This window comes from Trichechus manatus, unplaced genomic scaffold, assembly GCF_000243295.1.
Source record: "Trichechus manatus latirostris isolate Lorelei unplaced genomic scaffold, TriManLat1.0 scaffold00005, whole genome shotgun sequence".
NCBI lineage: Eukaryota > Metazoa > Chordata > Mammalia > Sirenia > Trichechidae > Trichechus > Trichechus manatus.
Window position 1 is genome coordinate 32,733,131 of NW_004443941.1, and position 17,603 is coordinate 32,750,733.

At 39.8% G+C, this 17,603-nt stretch overlaps 1 protein-coding gene across 1 annotated transcript in view; it reads right to left on the reverse strand.

Moving 5' to 3' along the window:
- RASGRP3 (RAS guanyl releasing protein 3) overlaps positions 1 to 17,603 on the reverse strand; it is a 108,096-nt gene that overhangs the window by 36,820 nt on the left and 53,673 nt on the right. Inside the window, exons 10-12 of the mRNA XM_004369608.2 lie at positions 15,468 to 15,743; positions 5,060 to 5,137; positions 2,005 to 2,007 (exon numbers count right to left, since the gene is read on the reverse strand). Of these exons, the coding sequence (XP_004369665.1) occupies positions 2,005 to 2,007; positions 5,060 to 5,137; positions 15,468 to 15,743 (357 nt within the window). The remainder of the gene's footprint in view (positions 1 to 2,004; positions 2,008 to 5,059; positions 5,138 to 15,467; positions 15,744 to 17,603) is intronic.

The window sequence follows — 17,603 nt, forward strand, 5'->3', positions numbered from 1 at the left end:
GTATGTACCATAGTTTGTTTATCCATTCATCTGTTGATGGGCATCTAGGTTGTTTCCATCGTTTTGCTATTGTGAACAATGCTGCCATGAACATAGGTGTACAAATGTCTATTCGAGTGACAACTCTTATTTCTCTAGGATATAATCCTAGCAGTGGGCAATTCAACAATTTTTACATGTACAATTCAGTGACATCAATTACATTCATCATGTTTTGCCACCATCCCCTCTATCCTTATGTAAATTATTCTACCATTATTAACAGAAACTCAGTGAACACACACATTTTAAAATATTAACTGGGACCTTGAGCAATTAGGACCAGGGACAGTGAAAAAAAACATATAACTTCTGTATATCAATAAGACCAATAAAAATGTACATTTATGTAGCACTTACATGTTTATAAAACAGGCATCTTTTGTTACTAGAATCTAATCTGTAACTAAATGCATGTTTGGATAGTGCATTTTGCTTAGCAGCAGCCTAAACCCCATTATTTTAAATGGGAAAAAATAATTCCATCCACGTTTCCCAAATATCACTATAACATCCTGAAACACATATATAACAATCCATCAAGTATTTTTTGCATGAAAAACACCAGTTATCTAATTATTTAACACTTGATACTAGTGATGAATCAGTGGGTATGCACAGTAGGTGGTACCAGTGCACAGTCAAGTTCATGTCTATATGCCTGCATCTCTCTCAACTTCTGACTTTTCTGGTAATCATCAGGGCTTCTCTTGTCCTCTGGTGGACTTGCTTCCTCCATAGATTTTCCCACATCATTGCAGGATGTTTTCACTTAATAATGTGGGGAAGATGATGGCGATAATGCACAACTGAGATTTGTGTGCACTTCATAGCCTCTCCCTGGCATCCTTACCAGGGTAGACATTGTTGCTGGTACATGCATGCAAACTTCTAGTACAAGGTGTTTTATTTGATAATAAATCGGGGATAAACATTTTTGCAAGAGTTTGTAACAAACATCCAGTGTGAGAGTTCTGGTAGTAAGGCCTAAGTGTACCTATTTAAGCCCTTAACAATATTGTGAGGAAGGCATTAATAGTATCCTGTAAGCTACCAGCAGGACCAAAAATTATACCTGCCATTTGGATATGTTTACACCACAGACACACACACACTCTTCACACACTCACACATTCATTCTCATACACACACACACTCACATTCAGTCTCACACATACACACACCACTCACACACACACGCTCTTCACATACACATTCACACACAGTCACGTACACATTACGTGTCACACATACACACACCACTCACACACATACACTCTTCAAATACACTCTCACACATACCTATAACACTCACACAGACACACGACTCATACATACACACTCTTTACACACACACATTCAGTCTCACACATACACACACCACTCACACACACTCTTCACACATTCACTCTCACACATATACATACACACACCACTCACACATACATACACACACACCTGCACACATCATAGATCTTTCTAGTGAGCTTTTCATCTTGGGTGAAGGATAAACCTGCCCGGGGACACTTCAGCAAACTTGGAGGGATGCCACAAGGTGTTTCAAGCTTCCAAGAAAAACACAATTTTCAATATCTGTTGGACAGATACTACTTGAACTGCTAGTTTAATGTAGTAATAGTCTGTCTGTTAGACTGTGCTGTGACACCATATCTTTGTGAAGCAAAAATTAATGTGGAACAGAAATGAGGGTGGTGGTATCCAATATGATTCCAAGATTTAGAAATTGCACAGAGCCCAACAGGTACGGCATACTTTAGTAAGTGATTGTGGTTAAGAATAAAATAAAAATACTATTTGTCTTTCAATGTGTGTGTAGTATTTTTTCAAGTGGGTACTAAGCTGTCAGAACATAAATATTTATTATGTTATTTGGAGCTCGAGACCCTCAGAGCTAACTAGTTGGGTGAAGTTTGCCCATGCTGACTGTAAGCATATTAAAGCTACAGGCTCTCAGTACATAACCCTGACTAGTCAGTATTCTTTAGTTATTAACATATGTCAAAGATCAAGCACAAAAAAGGATGACACACCACTTAGAGAAGAGACAGAAAGGATTAGGAAATGTGTTTTCATAGATTCACAAGCTTTTAGCACTTGGGAGGGGATTTGAAAACTTCTGCTCTTACAAATAATAAAAAGACTTCTCTGTATTTGATGGTTGGCAAAGTTGGCAAAACGTTTATCCTGAAAATAAAATCAAGTAACTCCTAAAAGGCACAAATAAGTGTGCTAAAATGGTAATTCCCACCCTGTTCTGGATATGAGGGCTGGTGGGAAAATGGCACAGCATCACGTGGTAGAAATGGCGCAGGCGTTGAAGACAGGCCTGAGATTGAATCCCAGTCCTCATACTCACAGGTTGTGTGATGCAGACTCAGTTTTCTTAACAGTTAATGAGATAACACAGATATGATGCCCCACCAGGCATCCAACAACGGGTAGGAATTAAGGTGCCTGGTTTAGATAAAGAAAGATGTCAGGGAAGTGGAAAAATCTGTGAGTGCGTATACACTGCAGCCTAACACGCCCTGGTCAGGCTTATCACAGCAGAGCTATGGAATGAGGGAGGAGGTGAAATATTTCTTTTTTGCGAAAACTTTGTCTCTGTCTTGGCTTTCTTAGTCATGCTAACTTTGAAGAGACTGGGTCCCCATCCCTCCCTTTTCCAGTCTGTTAGATCTTCCCACAGGGCTCTATTCTGCAGTGTCCCCAGGAGATGGACCTCTGGGATACTGGCAGGGAGTGTGAACATGCTGATGGAACCACTACGCTCACTATTTTAGGAACAGATGCTAGCAGATGGTAAAAATGGAGTGGCGGGGGAATCTGACCACCTCTAACTTCACAAGGGGGAAGGAGAATCATTATCAATAGCCCAAGGTTGATTCCTATGAGGTGGAGGTCAGAAATGCTTCCACCCTCCACCTTTTACCAGTCTGACACCAACTGTCCCTCCCACGGCACTCTCTACTTCTCTGCTGGGTTCGATAATTTGTTGCAATGGACCCACAGAACTCACAGACAATACAATTATGGGGTTTATTAGGGAAGTAACGGGTTACAATTCAAGTTCAGGAACACTCAGGATACAGTTCTTCAATCAGGACAGTCTCTTCTCAGTCATGCCCGAAGGCACACCTCTCTCTGACACCTCGGCCTGGGCCTGCTCAGGCAAGTGTTACAAAGCTCTTTTAGCTCTGCCAGTAAGTGCCTGGAGACACTTCACTCCACTAGTAAGCCTCGACCCGAAGGGTTGGCAAACCCATGTCTGCAGTAAGCCTCCTGCCTGAAGGTGCTCAGCATTCTCTCCCTATGGGCTGAGAAGCCCACCAAGCCATCTCTTGCTGGTATCCTGGTTCTGCTTCTTCTGCTACCACTGTTTCTCTGCCCCTGCTTCTCGCTGCCTCTCGCTGTCTCCGGTGTTACAGCTCCCTCTCTCTGTCTCCTGGATCTAGGAGGTTCTCAGTGCAGGGATCACAGATCCAAAGGATACTCTCCACTCTTGGTTCTTCTTTCTTGGTGGTGTTGATACCCTCTCTTCTCCACTCTGGGATGGCTCATTTTAAGCCTAGTGGGATGGCAAAACTGACTAATCCCCTCATTAGGGTTCCTTACACCTTATTTGCATGGTCCCACACCACAAAGATGTCATGTACCTTATTTACATTATTAGCAAGCTATCCAATCCCCTCATTGGGCTACAAGCACCTCATTTGCATAGTCTCACTCAGCCATTTGGTGGGAGTTACAAAGACTACAGCTAGAAGGACCATATTAAGTAATTCACTGTACCCCACAGGTAAAATAACTCAGGTTCAAGTGCAGCCCTTACCAGTATAGGAGAATGGCTCTCAGTCATTCTGTCTCTTTCATTTCCATGGTTTGAATCACAGTAGCTATTAATAGAGGCAGATTTAGGGTCTAAAGTCACTGGCAATGTGCTACAGAGTTCAGCTGGTAAGGAGTTAGTGTATGGGAGCTCTATAAGGAAACTGATCTCAAGATATGAGTGTAAGACAGCAAACATAGACTTTTTTTTCTTCAACATGCAAACCTCATCCTCCTTGTAAATTTCCAATTTATCCAGGTAGTTTTTTATTAGTACAAAATATATATAAAATATAGTACACTCACTGCAACAAATGAGCAATGTACATTCAGTGACATGATATCCTCAATCTCATTATACAGTGTTTATTTACTAAGAGTCAGCCTTCAGTTACATGAGACACTACCAAATATGATATTGAAAGTCTGAACTGAGTCAATCGTTAGAGGAAAAATGTGTGAATTTTCATCAGGGGTACTTAAAAATATCCAATTTTATTTTGAATAGAATTTTTTAAAAGGTTAAACCCAAACCAAACCAAACCCCCTGCTGTCAAGTCGATTCCAACTCACAGCAACCCCATAAGGTTTCCAAGGCTGTAAATCTTTACAGAAGCAGACTGCAATCTTTCTCCAGCAGAGCTGCTGGTGGTTTCGAACCATTGACCTTTCAGTTAGCAGTCGATCGCTTTAACCCCTGCGCCACAGGACAGAGTAGAACTGCCCCATAAGGTTTCTAAGGAGTGGCTGGTGGATTTAAACTGCCGACCTTTTGGTTACCATCAGTAGCTCTTAACCTCTGAGCCACCAGGGCTCCACTTTTAAAGGGTAGGAGGGTTTAAATAAACTTTAATACTAAGATTGAGGTTATTATTATTTTTTTTTTCTTTTTGATGCTATACATGAGTGAGTTCTCAGATAGACTACAACAAATAGATGATCAATAAAACAGAGTAATTGGGAATGATATTGTTCCTCATATTAGCCTCTGATATGAAGAAATAATCTTAAAATGTCAGGGGTATGCTATTCCATCAGTAAAATGGAAATAATATAGATTTTTAAAATTCTTTAATCTTTCAAACACAAAAGCATCATTGTAATGGTCTATTACTGTAGATGACAAACAGTAGTATCTGACAACAATCCTTAGAGAGAAAACAATACCTACCGATTTAGAGTTCCTGGGCTCCAGCACCAGTGACAGTTTGTAAATATCATCTTCTGTGTGATAGAGGTCCAAAGAAAGCTACAACAAAGAAGGGATAATTATGTTGGATCATATTTATTTATTTACATTGCTGAAATTTTTTTTTAATTCAATGTTTAATTTCAATACAGAATAATGCTAGTGAATACAGAAAACTAAAAAGATGGCATGCAGAGGTGGACACAAAGAAAAAAATTAATCCTGGTGTGGTAATAGGCATCAACAAGGACCCTCGACTCAATTCCTCTACAATATTTATTGAGCAGCTCCTAAGTGCCAAATACTGATCTAGAGATTAACGGTACTGAGTGTTTAGAGGCTAGAAGTGGGGAGAAACGTGTAAAATAAGACTTGTAATGCAAGGTAAGGAGACCCTGGGTGGCGCACATAGTTAAGCACTCGACTACTAGTCAAAAAGTTAGCATTTTAAACACCCCCAGAGGCACCTCAGAAAACAGGCCTGGAGATCTGCTTCCAAAGGGTCACAGCCTTGAAAACCCTATGGAGCACCGTTCTATTCTGCACACATGGTGTCACTATGAGTTGGAATCAACTCAGTGGTAACCAACAACAACAATGTAAAGAAAGGAGTCCCTGGGTGGTACAAACAGTTAACGTGCTTGGCAGCTACCCTCCCTTGAACAGCAATTACCCCTACCTCTAGGGGCTCTACATTTCTATGGGAGAGGAACTATCCACAAACTCAAATGCCTTTAGGAGTCAGGCCATTATATAAAACAGCAGAGTGGGATGCATGAAACAAATATTTTGATAGAGATATTGGTAAAGAAACATTTATCTTTCCTCTTAGCTTTACAATAAGAAAAATATGTGATGATAATCTGATCCTGTGTTAGGAAAGCAATAGGGAAAAGTGTGGTCTGTGATAAATGGGAGACAGCCACTACTCAGCTCCTGCAAATTGCTTTCAGTTTGGTGTTGGACCCCGAGTTGCTGTTTCTTCTCATTTGTCAAGGGAAGTTCGAAATCTGGAGTTTTATATGAAATATTCTAATTTTTAATTGTTGTCAGCTAATAACAAAAATTTCTTATGATCCCATGTGGGTCAAGTAAAACATATCAGTCTCAGGCAGTGGCTGCCATTTTGTGAGTTTCACAATAGAAGGCTGCTGGGCTCTAAGCTTTGTGACAGTGGGCGGCACTCTGCCTTTTCTAGCTCTGTATCTCCAGGCACAGTCCTGCTGCCTGACACTGTGAATGTTACATAAATAAAGAGTGAAACCAAGTGATTTCTTCCTTCTGAATTCCTTGTTATCCGGAGTTAATTTGCACTTTGAGGTGCATGTTGTTTCTTCCTGACTCACCCTCCAAGTCTCAAAAGGGCAGAGATTACTCACACTGGCATCTGCTGGAGATCAGATAATAGTAGTCCTGGAATATCTGACCAGAAATCCAAATAAGCTACACACTAAGTCAGGGAGATGCTCTTTGAAAAGAAACAGAATACTTTTGGGTATTTTCATATGTCAGATGGACAGGTATCTTACCCTATTGTGGAAATGTGTTAGTCTTCTTCAAATGTTTGCTTTCTACTTATTAGTGCTACGAACCTGGACAAGTCATTTACCCTTCTTGAGTCTCAGTCTCCTGATCTGTAAAGCGGGAATCATGACTAATAGCTCCCTCCCAGGACTGTTGTGAAGATTAAATGAGCTGATGTATATCTGACTGGTTTTGTTTAGAGAATCATACAGATGGGAATTGCAGGGCTTGGTTCCCGTCAATGCAGCACCTAAATGCCACTGTGCTTCTCTGTGAATGTGAAGCCGCCGTGCTCGGCTCTCCTCTGGTCACAAAGGCATGGCCCAAAGACTGACCTGTTCTACTTCTTACATACCTCATTTTTTTTTTAAATATGGGAGCTTCTCAATGAAATTTCAAGAATATTTGCTTTTGCTTAACATATTTTGAGTCCAGTTGTTTATGACAGATGTTCTGATTCACCATTTCAGGTTGTGGCATTTACCACCCAATCCTATCAGTAAAGGTGGCTGTAGAGCTCATCTGCACACTAGGACCTACATTGCCTTGACTGGAGAATTGTAAGATAAAACACGCTTCATCATCAAATTATCTCCACTCACTATTTCTGCAACTGTTCTTTTTTTTTTTTTTTTTTTGTTAATGAGACTGTAAAAGTACAGGGGCTTTCCAGTTATTTGCATGTACTCAGAATGGTAAAAGTAACTGATGGTCTAAAAATACTATGAAAAGAACCAACAGCCTGTTTTGTATACCATGAAGCAGAAACATCAGCTCTTAGATCTCCTGGTTATATGAATGAGGGTCACAGATGAAAATGTCTTCTCCAGATCTTCCCTGAAAGGGAAAACAATCCAGATTTCAACTGTTCCTTCTTTCATTTGCCAGGTGCTGTTCAAAGGGCTAAGGATACAATGATAAAAATGGCAGACATAGTCCCTGCCCTTATAGATTTTGAAATTGGAGGGGAGGAATGGTGAGGAGTCAGATGTTAAATTTTTATACAAGTAATTGTTTAATTACAGTTTTTGTGAGTGCTACAAAAGAAAGGAATGGTGTACAACACAAGGAGAGAACACACAGTATATGTCCCTAATACTCTAGTGGGTAGTGCCCCTTGAGAGTAACACCTCTATGAGATGTTTTCAGGGGGATCAGTAAGAATTAGCAGATGAAGAGAGAGAAATGGCCTTCTAGGCAAAGAGAACTATGTGTGTAAAGGCCCTGAGGCAGAAAGGAGCTGCAGATCAGCCTATTCAATCCTTCATCTTATTCTAACACATCCTTTCCCTGTAATAGGGAATAATTAAGATCTGTCTTTTAAAGACATAATTGTGGGAGAAGATTATATTTTTACCACATTTTACTTGGGTAAAGTGCTGTACTGCTAACTGAAAGTTCGGCGGTTTGAAACCACAAGTGGCTCCATGGAGGAAAGATGTGGTAGTCTGCTTCTGTAGAGATTTACAGCCTTGGAAACCCTATGGGGGTCACTATGAGTCAGAATCAGCTAGATGGTAGGGGGTTATATTAAATGGACTCAAATGATTGCTTGTGGAACATTAAGCCCTAGGAAAACTTTCGAGAAAGGAGAAACGCGGATCACAGAAATTAAGCTTGATGGCTTTGAACCCTATGTGATCTAACCAGTTAACCAATAACAACACCAGATGACAATTCCAACTCATGGCAACCCCATGTCTGCAAAGTAGAACTCTGTTCCATAGGGTTTTCATGGCTGTCATCGTTCAGAAGCCAGGCCTTTCTTTTGTGATACCTCTGGTGGTTTCGAACCACCAATCTTTCAATTAGCAGCAGAGCGCTTAACCATTTGTGCCACCTTCTGAGTCTTAGTTTCTTCATGTGTAAAATGGAATGATAACTTCTATTCTGAGATATTAAAATGGGAATAATAACTATCCTGAAGAAGAGTGAGATTAAATGAGATAATTATATAAAACACTGGATTGGCTCCATACCGTAGCTGAAGTCATATATAATCATATTCTATAAGCAAAATGTGAATAGTGCCTTCTGGAGTTGTACAAAGAGGCAACTATCATGCATTTCTCTTGCTTTGTTTCCCACCCAGTAAGGATGTAAGAACAGAAAGTAAATATTAGATGTTGATTCTACTTTTATTGATTTATTTACCAGCTTGCATTTTCTTATCAAAACAACAGATTTATGTTAGAGAATAAATTATGTTATTTTGGCATGTAAGGTTCCAAGGACACATTGTACAATAAGAAATTCAGTAAAGTAATGTAATAAAAAAAATTAAGGGAAGGGAAAGTAACATATATTGGCTACCCACTATGTTCCGAGCACTGCACTACTTACTAAAACCTCATAAACCCCATTTTACATATGAGGATGGTGAGGCTCACTGAAAGTAAGCAACTTGCCTAAGATTACACGCTCATTAAGTTCAGAGATAAGATTTAATAAAGAAAAATGTAAAAATGTGAGAAAAATACAAAGAACAAATGAATCCATGGAGAAATAGAAAACCAGTGAGAATCAAATCCCTGATACTAGCAGCACGATATCACAAAAGATGTGTCAAAAACATCAATATCAATGCCACAAAAGCACAAACAGAACGAATAGACCCAACTTCCAGAACTATGGCTAGCATAAGCCTGCAGAGTCATGTCCTACAGAAGTTTGCCCAGCAGCAGAGACAGTAAGACTGCCCTTATTAGCTCATCTCTCAGATAGGAGATGAGGGCCAAGCTGGGATTCCCACCAACCGATTTCAGCTTCCATCCACTCTATCAGCTTCTTTACTCCTTGAGAGTCACTGGGGAGACTGTAAACCAAAGTCAAAGAGGCCACTAACTAAGCGAAAAGCAGTTCTAAACTGAGAAAGAGGAGGGTCACAGGAACTTCCACCTATTCTAAGGAGTGGGACAGAATCAAGCAGAATGGGTCATTATTAACAAGAACAAGTCAGACTACAAAGCTGATCTGCGGGAGGATTTTAAAACTGTGGAAATTTATCAAGATTTAGCAAGCAAATGACAATGCTTTATTTTCTTTTTCTAGAACTTTGCCAATAAATCTTTAAAAATAACAGAATTTACCTAATATTTAAGTAACACTGATTGATCACATAATTGTTGATAAATATAAAGACAACTTGGATGCAAAAATATCTTTTGTCTAGTGTCAATTTATTTATTATAGTAACAATTAAAGAATATGTTAAAAATCAGGTTATGGTGCTCAAAGTATGTCTAAAGTCTACAGAATTCAATTACTACAAAAAAATTGCACATGTCTTAACATGACATCATATAACTATAATGTTAATTTGTTCATTTATTCTTTCATTCATTCATCCAACAACTATCTGTTGAATGTCTACCATGTATAGGCATGAGCTGGGTACTAACAATATAAAGATGAATAGGACATAGTGTCTTTCCCCAGGAATTCGAAAGATGGGGGAAGTTAGGGCCAGGTAAAAATAGTAACTGAGGCTCCAGAGTAGAATTATATGATCACAGAGGGAATGAGCGACCAGATTTGAAAGCTTAAAACTATACTTTCATAGAAGTAGGGTATGCGAGGATGACAGATTGAGAGGAATGGGAATCATGGTAGCCAGTCAGGAATTAAGACAATAAATAGGAAAAACTAAAGTAAGCTCCTAACAGTGGGAGGTGTGGGGGCTTAGTGTTAGAAGCTACAGAAGGTGGAGTCCTCTTAGATGTGAGGGGAGGTAGTGAGAAAGTTGGAGCTGGCTCAATGTCTCTACTTGACTGGTTGTTTGGTGATGTTGCTATTACCAGTTGCTGTTGAGTTGATTCCACCTTATGGTGAACCCATGTGTGTCAGAGTGGAGCTGTGCTCCATAGGGTTTTCAATGACTGATTTTTTGGAAGCAGATCAGCAGGCCTTTCTTCCAAGGTGCCTCTGGATGTTACTATTACTTTTGTTGTTATTATTAGTGGTATTTATATAATGTTAAATGAAATTAAAACCTTATGCTATTGAAATATAATCTAAATCTCTTGTATTTTTTTGGAAGGAAGGGCATTTCATTAACTGCATTTTTATAATTTATTCATATTGATTCATGGAATAATATTGTATTATATACGTGTTCCTCACTTGTCAACATGGTTAGGTTCTAAAAATCATGTAGTTATGTGAAAATCAGCATTATGTGAAAATAGAGAATGACCACATTAGATCACAAAATGGAGGAAAACTACATCATTACATAACTGCCAAATTACATCATTACGTAACTCATATTACAGATTATATAACTGCCAAATTATATCATTACATAACTGTCAAATTAAATCATTACATAACTGTCAAACCACTAAGAATCATGACACATCACAGCCAGCAATACTCTTGCCTCACACCTTAGCATTTGTTACTGCCAGGCTTATGGTGTTAGTACGCAAAATAGTTTAATAGTAGATTTTTTACTATTGTCGGAAATGCAAAATGTTGGATAACAAGATAGTCGATAAATGAGGAGTAGGTATATTTTGTGTGATTGGTTGTTTTTAGATTTCTGCATGGGCCTTCAGCATGGTCTTAAAAGATACATAGTTAAAAATAAGGCTAGCAAAAGGATGCTTTAGTCAATCTTAGGCATGGCCTTTAAATGTCAGCCCTTATCTTTCTTACTTGGTCTCAGGGAACCATCTCCTTAAGCTTAAATTAGAAAGTCAAAATATATCTGTGACCTGGGTAAGGAAAAGCCAATCCCTCATTCAGTCTTTGCAATATTCTGTAGGGAAAATCAATGACAGCCAACATTGACAGGCAGGATTCAAAATTATATTCTCAGCAATGACTTTTTTCCTAAGGGATCCAAAGTACTACTGGGCAAGTCATGTCTTGTAACTAACTCCTTTATACATTCTAAGTATATAGTTGTGGTTGTTAAGTGCCATCAAGTCAATTCTGACTCATAGCCACCCTGTTAGAACTGCCCCCATAGGGTTTTCTAGGTTGTAATCTTTACAAGAGCACATCACCAGGTGTTTTCTCCTGCAGAGCCACTGGTGGGTTAGAACCGCCCACCTTTCAGTTAAGCTGCTCCTTAAGTAGGAGGGAAGGAGGAAGATATCATCTAATTTTTACAGATGGGAAAATACAGTAAATTAGCCACATGCCCACATTAGAGAGTAACCATCCATCTGAGCTGACTGGCCAAGAGAGAAAAAATCCCAGGCTGGGATTCACAAGTTTGCCACTTGCAAGCCTTTTGTCCTGCATGAATCTCAGTTTCTTCTTTTGTAAACTAGGAAGCAACATGGGTGATGTTATACTTGCTGCCCAGCTCAGGCTACATCACAAGGTGTTTGTAAGAATCTACCAAGAAAATGCATGCAAAAGTGCTGTGAAACTTAATAAATTATTACAGAAAAGTCAAGCATTTCCTTACTGCCTACTGCACAGGGTAGGCATTAAATAATTGTTGATTAACTTAAGAGTTCTCATTTTGTATTTTCCAGGACTCTAAATCATATATAGAGCTACCTCTCCAGGGCCATGTTTACAAACAAACAATTTTTTCAGGCAGGAGCCCACTTAGAGCTTGTTATGGATTGAGCTGTGTCCCCCAAAATACATGCTAGAATCCTAACTTCTATGTATGTGGATGCAATCCCATTTGGAAATGAGATTTTCTTTGTTATGGTAATGAGGCCATATCAGTGTAGGGTTTATCTTAAATCTATTTTTGAGATATAAGAAGAGCAGATTAGGCACAGAGACAAGCAAGCACAAATGAGGGAAAGATAGACGGCACATAGAGATCTCCAAAAAATCAAGGAACGCTGGGCTAGAGAAGCTGAAACAAGGATTTTTCCCCCAGAGCCAACAGAGAGAGAGAGAGAGCCTTTCGCTGTAGCCGGTGTCCTGAGAAAATAAATTTATGCTCGTTAAAGCCACACACTTGTGGTATTTCTGTTACAGCATCACTAAGAAACTAAGACAAAGTCCTTGGGGCAAAAAGAATTGCCCCTTGGAATACTTAAAGCACACATTTAGGCAGCTACACTCAAATCATAGTGTTCTAATCCAAACACATATGTGCTTCATAAAATGGCCATTGGACTCTAATCTCCTCAGTCCTCATATTTCAGAGATTATCTCTTTCAGTCTATTTTTGCACAGCTCAAGATGTCATTCCTCAATGGCCAAGTAGAATGAATGTATATCCTTATGTGCTGAACTTTCTCCTTGGCTGTCGGGGGAGAGAAAGTGTCTTGGATTTAAATAGAAATTGGCTTGATGTTTGGTGCACTCATATACAGGCACTGTACTATCCTAATGAACTATTGGACTGGCACCCCAGAATCAGATTGACACTTGTTTCCGTATTCTCAGGGCTCTACCATTCCTTATATCTAGAATCATAGAAGATTAGAGCTAGAAGAAGCTTCAGAAGTGAACACAAAACCCTTACCACAAAGCCAAAGTCAAGGTTGGTTAGCTAGGAAAGTCAGCTATGTAAATGCAGAAAGAGAGCTAAAAGCAGGCTTTCCCACCTAGGAGTCTTGCCACTGCACTATGATATACAACACTGCATTTGCTAAACATGGTGCATGATGGCTTCTAACTTTTCCTTCAATACTTCTATGAGAGAGAAGAGAGAGAGAGGAGGGAGAGAAGGAAAGAGAGACAGAAAGAGAGAGAGATTTTGATTGAACTGGCATTCTAGTTCTTATCTTTTTTTCCAGATCTCAGATTTTTCATATGTAACCTCAAAATTTCATTCAAAATCCTTCAAGACTTCTCTAAATATTTGTCATTATTTTCCTTGCTACATCTATAACTCAAAATAATTTTCCTACACCATCATTACCTGTTCTCTGTATGAGAAATTATCCAAGTATAGGCACCTGTTCTGGAAGTTACTCTCAACATCAGCCTGGGCACAGATGCTGGAAACCAAGGTTCCATGTTGAAACTGGTCTTCAGACATCACATGTGTCTGTGGGTTTGCAGTCCGATTGGACTGCAACTCTGGTCACTTATTTATGGAAACATATTTACATGTGCAAATGATTAATAAATGCAGGTGCTTGGATTATTGCGAGGTGTTTTTTTTTTTTTTTTTTCCCTATAGAGAAGGTCTATGTGTTTACAATTTGTCACACAAATTCATCCTCAAGAGATTCATGCTTCTGTGTGTTGGCCACTTCTGCTTTACACTAAGGGCACAGCTGCATGATTGCCTACTCTTAGGAGTTCTCTTCTTTGGTAAACAATTATGTACTCTAAGGAGAGTTTGTGAGAAACTCTAGGAACCACATTCTTATTCCAGTGCAGCAGTCCTAGAAGATACAGGCTCTCAGGGCTTAAGAGGGGTTGGTGCTTTCATTTTTCATGGCCACAAAATGAAAATAGTCAATTCAGTATTGAGGAACCAAGTTTCAGATGCTCCAGTGTTATATACCCAAACAAGGAAGTTGTGCATTCACTTGTTTAAGCAATGGTGGATAATTTGGTTATTCTTCCCCTTCTCCCACCCACAAAGAAGCAATCATTGGTGAATGTTCTCTTCCACACACTTGTATCTAAAATTGCTAGGACCTGGAGACCAGCTACATATGTGTAGGTATTCCAAAATATGAGATATGAGTAGTAGGTGAATTTCCTCTATCTGACCTACGGCATTCCTGAATACAGCATTCAATCCATCTTTTAAACTCCTAAATATGCTAGGCACTATGAGAGGTGCTAGGTGGGTAGTATGTAAGGAGGGTAAACAGAAAAACTCTAATGCAAAGTGATACCTCCTATAGTTAAGGAATGCATAAAGTGCAAGGGCAACACATATGACAGATACATTACTGTTTTGAAGGGGAAACCAAGAATGTTCCAGAAAGATAGAGGTTATTGAATTTAAACTAACTACATGTTGTTGTTGTTGCTGTTGGCTGCTGTTAAGTCAGCCCCAGACTCATGGTAACTGCATGCACAATGGAACATTGTGATCCACAGGGTTTTCATTGACCGATTTTTAGGAAGTAGATTGTGAAGTCTTTCTTCCTTGTCTGTCTTAGTCTGGAAGCTCTGCTGAAACCTGTTCAATATTGTAGCAACATGCAAGCCTTCACTGACAGACTGGTGGTGGCTGCACTTGAGGTGCATTGGCCAGGAATCAAACCCAAGTCTCCCACATGGAAGGTGAGAATTCCGCCACTGAACTATCACTGCTACCCACACAGGTGGGTGGAAAAGGAATTTTTGAAGAGGAGAGAGAAGGTGCAAACGCCGGGAAGCAGAAGACAGCATTTGGTGGTAGAAAATACAATACGTCCGATATTCCTCAGAGGCAGGTGTGATGTGGGAGAGGTTGATGGAAAACAAGGCTAACTGATGGTCAGAGACCAGATTCTGAAGGGCCTCAAATACCAGGCTCGGAACTCCACCCTAGAGGTATTGGGAGGTTGGCAGTGGGAGAGATCATAGAGGAGGTACTTGTATTACTCCGACCTTCAACTAAATCATTGCAACAGAATAAAGAGAAGCAGTCAGTTGAGGACATATAAAATGACATGATTAATTAGATGAAGACGATGGTGGGGTGCTGAGGACAAGTTTCCAGGGTCCTTTCTAAGAACTCCAGAAGCAAAAGCTGTATGCGCAGAGGCTGTGCCCCTCCAGAACCAAAGGAGACCTTCTTAGTCCTGAGTCTCGGGTCATGCAGTTTATCGGTGTGAGGTTCTCCTTCCCTCATCCTTTGAGCTTTCTTCTCATCTACTGACCCTGAATTCAATTTTCCTCCAGAGTTTAATTGCTGTCAGAAATCTCCCTGTCTCCCCTAAATGTGAAGCCAGAAGAGTCATTACTACAAACTTGGCCCCTCAGAACTCACCGTGAGCAGGTTGATCAGATCCATGTTGGGCTCTAAGTGGTGAGAAGCATTCTGCAGGGAGACCAGTTCACTCAAGGTAACAGAGAGCTGGTGCATTTTCACAATGTTCACTTTGTTCTCCTCCATCCAGTCTGGGAAAATGACATGGACTGCTATCAAGTCTTTCAAGTGTACTCCAAGGATGGGAATTTTGAAGCCATCACAGTCTGCAAAGGCCTTGCGATAGTTGCAGTAATTGCCATTGGAGGAGACCAGCTCTGTCATTTCATTCCAGTTCTGGGGACAAACGCAAAAGTAGAGCTTTCAAATCACCTTCCCTTAGGACCACCCACCTCCAAGCCCTGCAGTGTGTGGCTAGGAAATTCCTCATCTACTGAAAGAAGTAGCCATTGCACTAAACTTGCTGCAGGAATATATTATCCAGGGAAAAGAAAGAAAAACGTACTAGGCCTGGCTATGTGAGATGGACAGCCTGTTCCATTCTACTACAAAATGAAAATTGCCTATGCCTCTGTCTACCTACTAGGGATGTTGAGATATTAAATGGCATTGTGTATATTTAAGTATTTTGTGATTCATGGAAATATTACAGTCCAGAAATTCTAGCATGTATCATATTTAAGTTTCTTAGTTTTTCCAAGAAAATTACACTCAAGATATTACTTGAAGGTAAATCTGGGACAGTATGGGTTGGGGAAAGTTGCACTGAGGTATGAGACAACTGGAGTTCTGGACCCTGCCACTGTGTAGAAGGGTGACCTTGATGAAGTCACTTTACTTTTCTTCACTTCCATTTCCTTTTCTGTAAGGAAGAAGAGCTCAAATAAATAACTGTTAAAGACACACTGGCTGTTCCAATGCTCTATGAGCCTCTGCCGGATTCTTATTCTTCATGACTTTTCAAAATTTTGTTTGTGTTTTACTTGAAATTCAGTAAAAAGCTACAAGAAAATAGAACACTTACATAATAAGCCCCATTATACTTGAAATGAGTGCAGTGTTTGAGCTCAGACGATGGACTGCTATGGCTTATTTCCTCTTGTTTATATGGACAGGTCATTGTTGGCTGTCTAACTGCAACCAGGCCTTCCTAACAGACCCTGATTTTGATCAGTCTACCCTTTCCTAAAGCAATCCTATGACTCTGACTCAGGGAGAGAACTTGTCCCTTCTGATTTCCCAGCATTGTCATCCCATCCCTCTGGTTTATGATTGGCTCAGGAACATTAGATTTAGCCAATCAGTACATTTATTCCTACGGCAACTGCTGTTGTTCCAGAGGTGGGCATGTGACCTAAAGTTGCCCAATATGTCTAAAAAGAAAGTCATTAATTCCATGGGAGGGTGGAAATGAGGAGGGGGAGAGAGGGAGATTTCCCTGTCTCCAACTTTAATGGACAAGGGAACATAAGATTTTCCAGTTACTGCAGAACAGCACAATCAGGAGGGAAGTGAGTCTGAGGGAAAAAAAACCAAAAACATGATACTCAAAAGAAAGCAAAGCAACTGAGTCAGAGCTCTGGCCACACCGTGCCTGGAGTTCTGCTTCTTCTGGATTTCCAGGTATGTGAGATGATATGTTTCCTTATTTTAAAATTGATTTTGAGATGAGTTTTCTTTAACTTGCAGCTAAAAGTGTCCTTACTGATACCCCCAAGTACACTCTTACAAAAAAATCTTTTCATAAGATTTATGGAAATATGGAAAGAAATAGGGAAATAAATATAGCAGAAAAGCTAGATTTGAGAAATGATCTTTGTTTAAATATACATATATGGAGGCCTGGTTGCACAATGGTTAAAGCACTTGGCTGCTAACAAAAAGTTCAGCAGCTGGAACCCACCAGCCACTCCATGGGAGAAAGATGTGACCTAACACATAGTAGTACTAAATAAGTATTTGTTGAATATTTACAACTACAACATGTTAACAATATGTTAAGGCATTCTTGTTGGGACCCTTACCACCACCTCTGACCTATTTTTCCAAGTGGACTTGGCTGATTTGGACATTCTCTTCCACTTTGCCCCCATGTGTAACCTACCATTGGTCTAAGAGGAAGACTTTCCCACTATAAGTAGCATTTATCAAGAGTACACTAAACCTAAACAATTTACAAATGAAGTTTTTACTTGG